The sequence below is a fragment of the Salmo salar genome, chromosome ssa07, assembly GCF_905237065.1.
Source record: "Salmo salar chromosome ssa07, Ssal_v3.1, whole genome shotgun sequence".
Classification (NCBI taxonomy): domain Eukaryota; kingdom Metazoa; phylum Chordata; class Actinopteri; order Salmoniformes; family Salmonidae; genus Salmo; species Salmo salar.
Genome location: NC_059448.1, coordinates 21163738 through 21176437, shown reverse-complemented (window position 1 = coordinate 21176437; position 12700 = coordinate 21163738). Strand labels below are relative to the sequence as shown.

The window sequence follows — 12700 nt, the reverse complement described above, 5'->3', positions numbered from 1 at the left end:
TCCCTTGCGTGTGAGACAACACCCGAGAGATGAGATCGAAGAACAAGGGATCTTCCGAAATAATATCTATAATGTAGATTTCTGTTTTTAAAGAAAATGCATTTGGCAGATAATTGTATCGCAGAAAGACGCATAAGATTCTGATGCAGAATACATTAAGTTAAGATTAATGAAAAGAGGGAAGGAATGATGCGTTTGCAATTTAATCGTTTTATGTATAGGTGTGACAGCGCACATTAACGCAGTGCAAACGTGCTAAAATACACAGTTCTGGGTTTAGATTTTTACAGACAAGATGAGCAGCGGCAGTGTAAGTAACCAGCCTAAGGAATCTATTTCTGTTTCGGAAATGAATCATTTGACAATTAAATGTTTCTTGTAGCCTATGTATTCAATCACCCATAGTTGAAATATGATCAATGATGTAGTTTTAAAATGCAGTTGTTGATATTATTTGATTTATATTTCCTTTGCATTCATAACCATTCATCTAAATGTCAGTGGATGTATTGTTTGTGCACCATATAGTGGGATACTTGTCAAGGATGCTGAGGTGTTGCTAGGAGATAAGGGGTATTTTATTTTCCATGCACCATACTGAGGTCCTTGCTTTCAGATAAACAACATTTGCTAAAATATGAAATTCACAAAGTGTGTGTGTGTGTGGCAGAAGCGAGAGAGAGAACAGAGGAAAAAACTGCAGCACTTTCTGACAGACCTGGCCTTATTGGGATCATTGCAGGTTAGTCCTTATAGTTCTAGAACCAGATACATGATAGTTACAGAACACCTAAATAATAATCATTTTAAAGGTCAGAAAACATATTATCATCAGGATAATCTTGTGTCTCTCCATGTAGGGTTTCCGGTACTTTCAGCCTTGGCTGAGGGGGAGAGAGGAGCTACTCCTGACAGTAGTCAATGAAGACCTGGTTAGTGTTGAACTAACTTCATTAATTAACTGCACCTATCTTGTTTTCTCAAACATCCAGAAATCCATGATGAGCCATTCCTTTAAGTCTATATGAGTGGTTCCCAAACTTTCTATAGTCCCGTACCCCTTCAAAACATTCAACCTCCAGCTGCGTACCCCCTCTAGCACCAGGGTCAGCGCACTCTCAAATGTCGTTTTTTTTTGCCATCATTGTAAGCCTGCCACACACACACATACTATACGATACATTAATTAAACATAAGAATGAGTGTGAGTTTTTATCACAAACCGGCTCGTGGGAAGTGACAAAGAGCTCTTATAGGACCAGGTCACAAATAATAATATAATAATAATCAATAAATTTGCTCTTTATTTAGCCATCTTACATATAGAACCTTATTTGTTCATCAAAAATTGTGAATAACACACCACAGGTTAATGAGAAGGGTGTGCTTGAAAGGATGCACATAACTCTGCAATGTTGGGTTGTATTGGAGAGTCTTAAATTATTTTCCACACACAGTCTTTGCCTGTATTTAGTTTTCATGCTAGTGAGGGCCGAGTATCCACTCTCACATACGTACGTGGTTGCAAAGGGCATCAGTGTCTTAACAGCGCGATTTGCCAAGGCAAGAAACTCTGAGCACAGCCCTATCCAGAAATCTGGCAGTGGCTTCTGATTAAATTCAATTTTCACAGAACCGCTTTGTTGCAATTTTGATGAGCCTCTCTTGTTCACATATCGGTAAGTGGACTAGAGACAGGGCACGAAAAGGACAGTTGATTGTGTCGTCCGTATCAGGAAAGTACCTGCGTAATTGCCCACCCAGTTCAATCAGGTGCTTCGCTATATCACATTTTACATTGTCCGTAAGCTTGAGTTCATTTGCACACACAAAATCATACAATGATGGAAAGACCTGTGTGTTGGCCTTGTTAATGCAGACAGAGAAGAGCTCCAACTTCTTAATCATCACCTCAATTTTGTCCCGCACATTGAATATAGTTGCGGAGAGTCCCTGTAATCCTAGATTCAGATCATTCAGGTGAGAAAAAACATCACCCAGATAGGCCAGTCGTGTGAGAAACTCGTCATCATGCAAGCGGTCAGACAAGTGAAAATTACGGTCAGTAAAGAAAATGTTAAGCTCGTCTCTCAATTTAAAAAAAACGTATCAATATTTTGCCCCTTGATAACCAGCGCACTTCTGTATGTTGTAAAAGCGTTACATGGTCGCTGCCCATATCATTGCATAATTCAGAAAACACACGAGAGTTCAGGGGCCTTGCTTTAACAAAGTTAACAATTTTCACTGTAGTGTCCAAAACATCTTTCAAGCTGTCAGGCATTCCCTTGGCAGCAAGAGCCTCTCGGTGGATGCTGCAGTCCATTTGATGTCACAAAGCTGTCCATTGCTTTAAAAATATCCTCTCATGTTGTCCTGGTTTCCAGTGGTTTGCAGAAGAGAATGTCTTCCTTAATTGACCCCCCCCCCCCCCCATAAACGTAACGGATATCAGGAGCTGTGCCCGGCCCGCCACGTCTGTTGACTCATCCAGCTATAATTCATTGACTTGTATGCGAAGCAGTAGTTGTTTCAAAACATCTCCTGCCATGTCACTGATGCGTTGTGAAACAGTGTTGTTTGATGAAGTCATTGTCTGTATAGTTTTTTGGGCCTTTTCCCCCAGCATTGTCACAGCCATATCCGCGGCAGCAGGAAGAATTAAGTCCTCCACAATAGTATGGGGCTTGCCTGTCCTAGCCACTCGGTAGCTCACCATATAAGACGCTTCTAGCCACTTGTTATAAATGGTATCTGTTGCTTTTATACATGTCTTACTACTCGAAAGTTGTCTTAATTCTCGCTCCAAAAACTCCTGTGGCTTATTTTTCAAATGGTCATGTTTCGTTTCTAAATGTCTGCGCAAGAGTGAAGGTTTCCTGCGAGAGACTAATGGTTAATGTGTTTGGATGTTAATTGTTTGACATTGTGTTGTTATTTCGACTGAACAATAGATGGATTAATTTTATTTTTGGCAGTGAAACGAGGCTACTCAGGCGAGAAAAAAACCTCACCCAAATGTATAGCCCCGTTGGAAAATATAAATGTACTATGAAGAATTATTATTATTAATAATGTTTTTTTATGTGAATCGCATTTTTATTTGGCGTACCCCCAACGGCATTGCGCGTATCCCCAGTTTGGGAATACCTGGTCTATAATACGGTTAATCTTTTATTCCAGGACAGTAGGGAGAAAACATTTAAAAGAGAGTGAAACACGGAAATTTTACTTTAACTTGACCAATTAGAACACTGATTTCCATTCCCTGTTCCAAAAACTTTTGCTACTGTGTGCTCTACTGAACACGACCCTGGTCTGCCCCCTCAGGGTTGGCGTTCCCCTGGGTTTATGGTGTCAGCAGCGTCCTCCTTCAGTAGCAGTTCCTCATCCAGCAGCACCAGTAGCACCTACAGCCTGGCTAGTGACGCCAGCTCACCCCTGCCCGGGGACCACCAGGGGCCTCATCAAGCCCCTCAAGGGCCACAAAGCATGCCAAGGAAGCAGCAGCACTCATCACAGGGGCCCCACCACCATGCCCACAAGTGAGGGGTTATGTTTTGCAAGTATTAAAGTACACACACAAATACGCACATGCAAATATGAAACACACACAACATGCATGGATTCATGCCCACATGCACACACACAGAATCATTTATCTATCTTTTTCCACAGGGGCAGCAGTGAGGCCCATCTCCTACCAGCCTCCCCCAGTGAGAGGGAGATAGCAGTGCCTGTGAGTATAGTCATCATTGTGTTCCATTCACTTTGAGTTGTAAATAAATCAGTTTTATTCTGACCCTCGCTCATCTCTTCAGGAAGTGAATTGCACTCTTTTCCTATTGGCTGGCTACGCCAAGTATGGTCGCCCATACGCCTGGATAAGGTCCAATCACGAGCGCCTGGTCAACATTGGAGGCACTAATTCGATGGTCAAGGACACGCCCATGAAACTCAAGGCCATCACGGACTGGGGATCACAAGGTTTAGAACGTTTATATTTATGTTTTTCTAGTTTGCACCCCACCACGACAATAACCCATCTGAAACACTGCATCACATACTTGGCTGATCAGCTATCCTCCTTTTCCCTGTTGCTCTTCCTATAGGAATACGGGTATGGGATGTAGTGAGTGAGCTGGTGTGTCTGTGCACCGTTCCATCTCCCTCCAACCCCTTTGCCCTGGACATGCGCTACCTGAAAAGCCTTCCTCTCCCAGAGCGCTTCCTGGTCTCTGGGGCTCTGCTTAACTTTCTGGAAACCTATGCTGTCTATGGCAACCGGGATGAGCTGCACTACGACAAAGGTAAGTCATAATTAAATAAAACTTCCTGGAAACGTATCTATTTCTGTACCCAGTATCAAATCGTCAAGACTAGAATAGGCCTATGGTGCTGGGGTTTAGTGAACATTTTCAACACAGAATCAAAACATCCAATTATGAATGTGTTGACCTGCAATGCCAAGTGTTTATAAATGGTTAAGATGCCTGGGCTACATTTGTATTTATTATCCAACCAATAATATTCATGAACATAATTATTATGATGAGTGTTGCTCTAGTCTATAGTTGCTAGGTGGCACTGTTGGGCTGTATATGTATGGCAAATGGACTTCCTTTCTTAATCTCCTCACTCTCTCTTTCTCTCTCTCAGTCATAGAAGAGATGAAGTCTCTGAGGCGTCTCCATGTCCAGACTCTGTCTGAGGTCCAAAGAAGACCGGGCAGAAGCACCAGGCCAGCCACTCCCGTTTCAGGAGAGTCCTCAGAGGAAGAGTGACAAGGGTCATATTCTTTAGTGCACAGCACACCGTAGCAAAACGCTTTGCAACAAAAAAAAAAAAAAAACTACAGTTTCTTATAGGGCAAGTCCAGCGGTGCTTTCAGTTCAATATAACATTTGCTATGTTGCGTTACGGTTTGTACTGAACGACATGTTTCCCCAAAACGTTCAACGTTCTTAAACAAGACTGAGGTACGTTTGCTCCGATTGGTAATGTATTTTAAGGGAAGCGGTGCATTTTGAACCCACAACCCAACCCCTCCCCATTATTCAACTGGTCGTTTCTGAACAGCACCGTTTCCTTTTAATTGAATGCTCCACTAATTTTTGCCCAACTGAATGCCGCCCAGGTAGTCCCCCCGTTTCAGGATGTTTTCTTCCTTTTGGTGCCCCTGAACACAACCCTGATGTGGTCAGAGTAGACATTGTAGGATGGAAGGAGACTGAGGGGGTACTAGTATATCCCTGTCTGTACATTTTTAATATAGGTAAACATGTAGCCATAATGAATGATTATTTCCCCAACAGAGGTGTGATCAATGTGCCAATAAGACAATACAAAGGGAACTATTATTTGTCCCCCCCCAAAAATGCTCTCATTCAAATGTACTAGGCCCATAAATAGGGCACATTTGAATGTATGGTACCCCATTTCAATGTGTTAATGTACTGTAATTTCACCTCTGGCAGAGTGATGTAGAGGTAAATGCCAGTTTAAGCAATTATGAAATGGGTCCGAATAAAGCAAGGTATCCTGAGAAATAAGCCTCATGACTTTCATCTTATCCCATGACCCATGGTGAACTTCTGCCTTCTAGCTCCAGCCCCATGATGGAATGTGTTCTTTCGAGTCCGAGATATAACGCCCCTTTAAAAAAAGAAAAAAAAGGGCAAATAGCTTTTTAAATAGATACGCCTCAGATTGTTTTGTCTCATTCATCAAACGCTTGGCACCAGGACTAAACATACAGTACACACTGTAGTGTGGTACAGGAGTCTTGTTTTGGCCTGAGGTTGGCTGTTTTGATGCTCTGCGTCTTCAGTTAAGGTAGAAAATACATTTTCAAATATACAAGCACATACAGTATCATTGTATAAAAGTTTATTATTCCATAGAATACATATATGTGCACAAAGATGTTTTAAACAAGTGCAACATAAAACCAGACCTTAAAGCATGCACTTACACTCCAAAGATGAGGTTGTGCCATTTGTAGTTTGAGATACATCAGAATACATAGTCATTTAAAATAAATGGTTAAACCAACATCCATTGACATCATTGGCATAACCTGTCAAGTCAAATAACATTTTAAAACAGAGGCACCTTTTACTGTAAAACATGCAGATAGCCTTTGCTAACCTTTTCTTGTTTATTTGTCATTAACATTGTAAGGTGTAATGTGTGGTGGAAGTTTAGGGGTTGGCCCCTGAGGATAGGTAGGGACTCAAATGTAGAATAGCCCTTATGCCACCCCATTCGTAGACAAGCAGTCTCCTGTGTAAACTCTATACAAAACACCAGTCAGCTGTCATGAAACTAAATTATACAATACTGCATACTGTAGTATCACGTCAAGGAATTAAGCTGGGATGTAATGTGACCTTTTCATAATGGTTGCCTGAGTATAGAGGTCTTTAATGTATGGAATGAGCGGATGTGGCATGAAGTGTGTGCGGTGCGAGAGAGAGCGTGTATAAGAGAAACAGGCATTTGAGCTTGGGGCCACAGTAACACTAATGCTATGAAACAATGCAAAGTCATGAGGTTACAGTAGGTCAGGCCAGACAGAGAGGAGAGGTTGGGGGCGGGGCCAAGGAGGATTTCTGAACTCTGATGTCCCCATCGGAATGCAGGAGCACGACAGAAGTTCCGAACAGTTCAAACCAACGTTCCTGCCCCACAGAGGAACAGAGGTAGCCTAGCGGTTAGAGCGTTGGGCCAGTAAGTGAAAGGTTGGTTTGAATACCTGAGCCGACAAGGTGAAAAATCTGTCGATGTGCCTTTGAGCTAGGCACTTACACTTAATTTGCTCCAGGGCCGCTGAACTAATATATCTGACCCGGGGAACACATTTCACTGCACCTATCCGGTATATGTGACAAAAACATTACTACTACTTTGCACACACAGGAATAGTGAGGAATGAGGAGGATCACAGATGTGATTTTTCCAAATAAAATGTTAATAATATACATCTAACTGGTTCATCGTTATAAAAAAAAAAAAAAAACAGTTCTAGCAACACTAACGCCTTTAAGGGAGGATTTAGTGCGAATAAGTAGGTTGATATCGCATCTATAGTATACATAGCCGTGAGGCTCATTCAAATTCAGAAGATTTGTGAAGACAGAGTCAGCATAGTCTTGGACTAAGATGCACTGTCAATGACCGGCCACATCATCATGACGGTGACACTTTGCTTCTTGAAAACTTGACTTCTAACATGGAAAATATTTCAGGACTGTACCAAGTGGACTAATGAAAAAAAAAGAATAATAAACTTGTTTTTGATTAGAGTTTCCCTTTAACAGTTCCATTTGAATTCCACAGCCCAGCCAGGCAATTTATAAACTTCATCTCTCCTGTAAACTAGTGCCAACACATTATTTCCCCACACTACTAGGCTAGCATTTGGTTTGCAACAGTTGGGGTTTGTCTAAACCTTACTGCTTGCCTCCGACATGTGCAACGATGTCGCAGGTTATATTTGCGATCTCCACCATGCCATTAGAGAGAATGAACGTTACAAGACTGACAGCTTCTCTTAGTCAGGAAAATTTATTTATAAGGGTCATAACAATGGATATATAAAAAGAAATGGCAATAGAAACAAAGGTAAAACAAACTAAAATGCACATAGTTTGTCATCATTTCAGCTGCTTGATGTGATAGTGTCAGCTTTAGTTAGCTAACTAGCAAAGGAAAAGTAGCTAGTCTGCATGGCAACCTTTTTTGGATGACCAGCTCATTTGGCTAGCTACTTCATCATTTCAGAACTAACAACTGGCTTTTGCTCAGACTAGATCGTCTGGTGGAAGGATTAAATAAAAACAAATTTACTCATTAAAATAACATTGAATGAAAACACATCTTTAAAAATGTTTTGCTGGTAACCGTTTTATAAAAGCAATCAGGCCCCAGGAATTATCGTGAATAACATCCTCCTAAGGGCTGTTTCCCCGATCCTCCATGTTGGGCCTTAGTCGTGAGTTATTCACACGATCAACCCCGGGTTCTCATGCCTTATTGCTTAATTACAGTTCTGCCTATGAACACAGCCTACTGTGTACCTATGACAACCCAGCAGATGTTCTTCTATGGTCGGCTCAAATTAACCCTTTATGCCCCATGAATCCTCACACATACACACTTTGTAACGCCTCTCCCAAGACCAACACGGAGCTCACATTTCAGGTTCAGCTCAAACAAAGTTCCTCCCCCCTTTAAAAAAATGAAACAAGTGTACAGGCTGATGAGCCATAAGCTAACAACAAAAACCTAATTGAAATAAATAAAAAAACCAAAAAAAACAACCATCATTGCTGACTGTAACCAGTTTCAACCATTCCAGCCCATACCCAGAATTGTATTGAGAGAAGATTGTGGTTTGGGGATATCTTTGGTCATATCCTTACCTAGTTAAAAAGGCACACAAGACCATGTGCTCCTTTCTTCGAAGCATAACTGGCAGTTTAGAGTAGCAATGCCACTAGAAAACAAGTGACTTGGAGTGGCGATGGATATTAGCAGTTTAGCATTGAAGCGTTCCAACAGTGAAAGCAAGTCACAAGGGAACAGAGGTGTATGCTGGCAACAGTGTACAGTACCACGCCATCAACCCAATGCCTTGTTCCCAGGTCTTCCAAGGCAGCTAGTCATTAACTGTCCCGGTTTGTAGGCTAATGTTCATTCCTGTCATGAACTGTACTGTAGACTTACTAAGCCAATGTCCCATTTAAAAGAAAGTCCAGCACTAATCTCCCCCTCTCACCCTTCTCTTTCCTTCAATCCTGTTGAGTCCAGTAGTGGTGGGTTCCTTCAATCCCTCCACTCTTCCCTTCCTCCCTCCGTGCTGTAACTAGTCTCTGTAGGTGTCATCAGTTTAGTGTCCCAGGCTGGGGATCTGTTGTCTCAGTGCCAGATGTCTGAGGTGGATCTCTTCCTGATCATGGCACTCAGTGGACTGCGAGACAGGGACCTCCTCTTCTTCCAACGGACTGCAAACCGACACAGGAGAGAGAGAGAGTTAAATGTGCTGGCTGGGCTTGGTTTTAATCACATACAACATTTTTTTTAAAGATGGTGAAATGTGCAAATACAGGTACATACACATTCATGCGTTGACTATCAATTGATCCCTTTGAAAGTTTCCCCTACTGATAGGCAATCCCCTTACCGCCTGCCTAAAAATGTTGGTTTCTATTGATTTCAATTGAATATTTCAGTGTGTCAAGTGCTCAGGCCATGTTCACCTCGTCTTAAGCTAGCTGTTAGCATGGAGTTTTTGGAGGTAGTAGGGGTGGTGGGCATATCCTCTCCCTCCTTCACCCCAACCTTTTCTGGGGTCAGTGTGCCGGTACTTCCGCCGTCCCCCTGCCAGTCGCTCAGTGCCCTCTGGAAGGAGTGTGCCAGACAGGCCGTCATGTCACGTGCCCGCTCTGCCCGGCTGCACCAGAACACCCGGCACTGCAGCTGTTGCCCACGCTGCTTACAGATGTACAGAAACACGTTGGGTCTGGTGGCGTCGGCCGCGCAGTAGGCTATGTCCTGGAGGTACGTCTTAGTGAGCTGGCGTCCTGTGCTGAGCTCTTTGACTTCGACATAGCGTGGACGAACAACCAACGCGTGGTCTTTGCTCAGCTTCTTTCCATTTGCGGCCCCTTCGAGCAGACGGGCTATGGCATCCTGGGCCTGCTCTCGATCGAGGGAGAAGATTTTCTCAGTGCCCAGGTAGTGGACCTTGAATAGCGGATCACCGTGGGAGAGGGACTCTGTGCGGTCGCGGCGGAAACGGCGGCGTAAAGCAGCCGGGGATTTCTTGAGGGTCTCCATCAGGTGGAAGGTATTGAGAGACATGGTGGATAGGAGGGTGGGTTTTGAAGGGGTCGAGGGGGGGTTAGTGGTAGATGTGGCACAGGTGTCTTGGTCCTCAGTCCTTTTCTTAGTTGTATTTCCCACTTTCTCTTTGAATCGGGTACAGTTGGAGTCAACGTTTTGATCTGGAATACAGAGAAAGACGAACAAATTGCGGCCTAGTTAAATACATTACCACACAAATCAGACATGAATTGCCAACACCATAACATAAGTTATAATGTGGAATATGGATTTTTTTTGAGAGGCGAACTATACTTTTTAGCGTATTATGCAGAGTGGACACATGTCAGTAGTTAAAGGGGACTGTTAGGACACAATGAACAGGGTTGTGGAAAAACAACCTAAAAGCCAGCCCAGGATCAGGCGCAGCAATAAAACAGTCTGAGGAAATATTTCCTCACTAGATTCAGTACAGAACCATCAAATATTTAACAGTTACTGTGCCTCGTCTTAATAAACCCAGCTCAACCTAGCTGCTGAGCTGGAAAAACAGCAAATCAAATGACAGTCCAGTGGAGGTGTATTCCCCCCCCCCATATTAACACCAAGACTGTCATAGGCTTACGCTTCACCTCTAGCGCATGATCTGTAGGCTTAGAAGACAAAAAAACATTTTTTACATTACAAATCTTAAGTGATTTGATGTGTACTTACTGCAAGTTCTAGAATTCATGGCATTGACTTGACCGGACTTGTGTTACAACTAGACACTACATAAGAGCCAATGTGACCCAAACAATGGACTGTCTAACGGAGGTTAAGCGACACCAGCTGGACGTAGCTCTCCCATTGTCTTAAGAATGTCCCGAAAACACCACTCTCCTCTTGGCACATTGTGTGAGCTGTACGGCCCCAGCCATTGTTAGGCACTTTCGCTCCCCCCCCCCACCCTTTCTCTGCCATTCTCTCCATATCCTACAGCCTCCCTCAGATGTTGCTTTGACTGCGAACCGCCGACTGTTCCAAGATGACGGCCATTGTTAGGCGAGCCCACTTCTCAGGAAACAGCTTCGCTTTCTACCCCGCCACACATAATATTTATCCTCCTAAAAAAGTGGCATGTTTTGGTGAGATGTCAAGTGACCTAGACATCAGAAATACAGTGTTATCACACACAATAACAGACCTCTTCTCACCCCACCCCAGGCTACAAGTTAAGTAATCTTTCACAGTAAATATGTTCAGTTCTTTTGGCATGTCTACAAACTGGTAGATAGCAGATACAGGTGAACATATACACATACAGTAACTCCGATCTTAACCATGTTCAGAATGTGGTCAGACTGCATTTTTCTGCACAGTGCTTTTTAATAGGACCAAGAATGTCCATGAGTGAATAGAGCAATGTGACAAATCCCAGAGGATATTAACTGATGTACTGTACTGTCCTAGCGGCAGACAGTAAGATCTGTGTGTCTGTGCAGACTGGGAAATATGGAGAGTGGGTGAAATGCCATTATGCACTGAGGACATAAGCGGGTTTCCCTTCAGTAGAGCGTCTTTAGTAGATGGCCCCGATTAAGAGCCATGGAAAAGTCAGCAGCACATTGACGTTCAAATGACTCCACAATTTCATAAACCTACAATTTCTAACACATTCAATATGCGCCAAAGGATAAGGCAACTTGATGTATTTGTAAATGCATGTACTTTGGAAACGCCACAAAAATAGCCAACGTCGTCGAATGTCAAATAATTTTCATTCTGAAAAATAATAGTAATAGTCACATGAAATTGGTTTGTCAGTTTCCCTTCTCATGACTCCAATTACATTACAGTGGAGACTGTTACTGAATCTAGTCGATAGGTCATCGACGAGCTGGGCTGTTCCCCGGACTCCGCGTGTAGGGATTTGTACAATGCTTAAATAAGGCTATTGAACTCGACATTGGCGTCTTGTCTTTATTATTTTATCCAACATTACATACTGAAACAGAGACCACGTCCCATCATGTTGCCTTGAGTGAGTCTAAACCTAAATACGCCTCGCACGCTATATGGTTTTGGAAACATTTGACGTAACTTTCATATGAGCGAGATACACGATTATTTACGTTTCTAAACATTTAAACAGTGTCGGGATTGTAGATCACATGGAGCCAGCTGTGGTCCGTACCATCAACTGAAATCCCAAAACGGGCTGAAAACCCCCTTGAGTTCAGTAGAGTGAGAAAAAAAAAAAACATCTTACCTGGCTTCAGTTTCATGCAAATGATGTCCTGCGGCGCTTTAAAAAAAAAAAAAAAGAGTGCCCGTCGTCACAACTGACTGGATGCAAATGAACGGTCTCTGCTTCTGCACGGTTGTTTTCTCAATTATTGGACTACTTATATAAGATCAACCAAAATGCGCGTATCGTTTAAAAACATCACAATTTTGACCTGAAGCTTCGTTTAGCATTGCCTGCTCAAGATTCACGATACATTTCAATAATGTATTTTATGGACTAAAACTAGAAAAGAACGTGGCACAATTTAGGATATTATGACTGTTCGGAACTAAAAACTCGCGCTTTCCTCGTCGGCGTGTGTGATACTCATCCGCTCAACTTTAATGTGGTGACGCCTTCTCGAGCTGCGCTTATGAACAGCGTGGGCGCGCCTCCGGCCTACTATGCAAGTGGACGAGCATTTGCGTCTGTGAGGGGGTTTTGAGTGTGTGAGTGAAAGGTGGGAGAAATGTGTGTGTGTGTGTGTGTGTGTGTGTGTGTGTGTGTGTGTGTGTGTGTGTGTGTGTGTGTGTGTGTGTGTGTGTGTGAGTGAGTGAGTGAAAGGTGGGAGAAATGTGTGTGTGTGTTTGTGACTGTTAGTGA

The 12700-nt window shown here is 43.0% G+C and overlaps 2 protein-coding genes across 4 annotated transcripts; one reads left to right on the top strand and one right to left on the bottom strand.

The window, feature by feature from the left end:
- On the top strand, positions 1-5546 carry si:dkey-19b23.7 (uncharacterized). Of its 2 annotated transcripts, XM_014206878.2 has the most exons (8): positions 1-310; positions 671-742; positions 861-932; positions 3331-3545; positions 3679-3739; positions 3822-3987; positions 4113-4310; positions 4660-5546. In XM_014206878.2, exons 1-8 carry the CDS (start codon positions 296-298, stop codon positions 4782-4784), a joined length of 924 nt encoding a protein of 307 aa, XP_014062353.1. In that variant the 5' UTR covers positions 1-295; the 3' UTR covers positions 4785-5546. The 2 variants fall into 2 exon arrangements, with proteins under 2 accessions (XP_014062353.1, XP_014062354.1); XM_014206879.2 differs by lacking the exons at positions 671-742; positions 861-932.
- A 328-nt stretch (positions 5547-5874) lies between these two features.
- LOC106608758 (uncharacterized) lies at positions 5875-12464 on the bottom strand. Of its 2 annotated transcripts, none has more exons than XM_014206881.2 (3): positions 12080-12464; positions 9264-10010; positions 5875-9008 (listed from the first exon to the last, which is right to left on the bottom strand). In XM_014206881.2, the coding sequence occupies exons 1-3, from the start codon at positions 12093-12095 to the stop codon at positions 8923-8925; spliced, it is 849 nt and encodes a 282-aa protein (XP_014062356.1). In that variant the 5' UTR covers positions 12096-12464; the 3' UTR covers positions 5875-8922. The 2 variants fall into 2 exon arrangements, with proteins under 2 accessions (XP_014062356.1, XP_014062355.1); XM_014206880.2 differs by lacking the exon at positions 12080-12464 and adding an exon at positions 10543-10734.
- Positions 12465-12700: the final 236 nt, after the last annotated feature.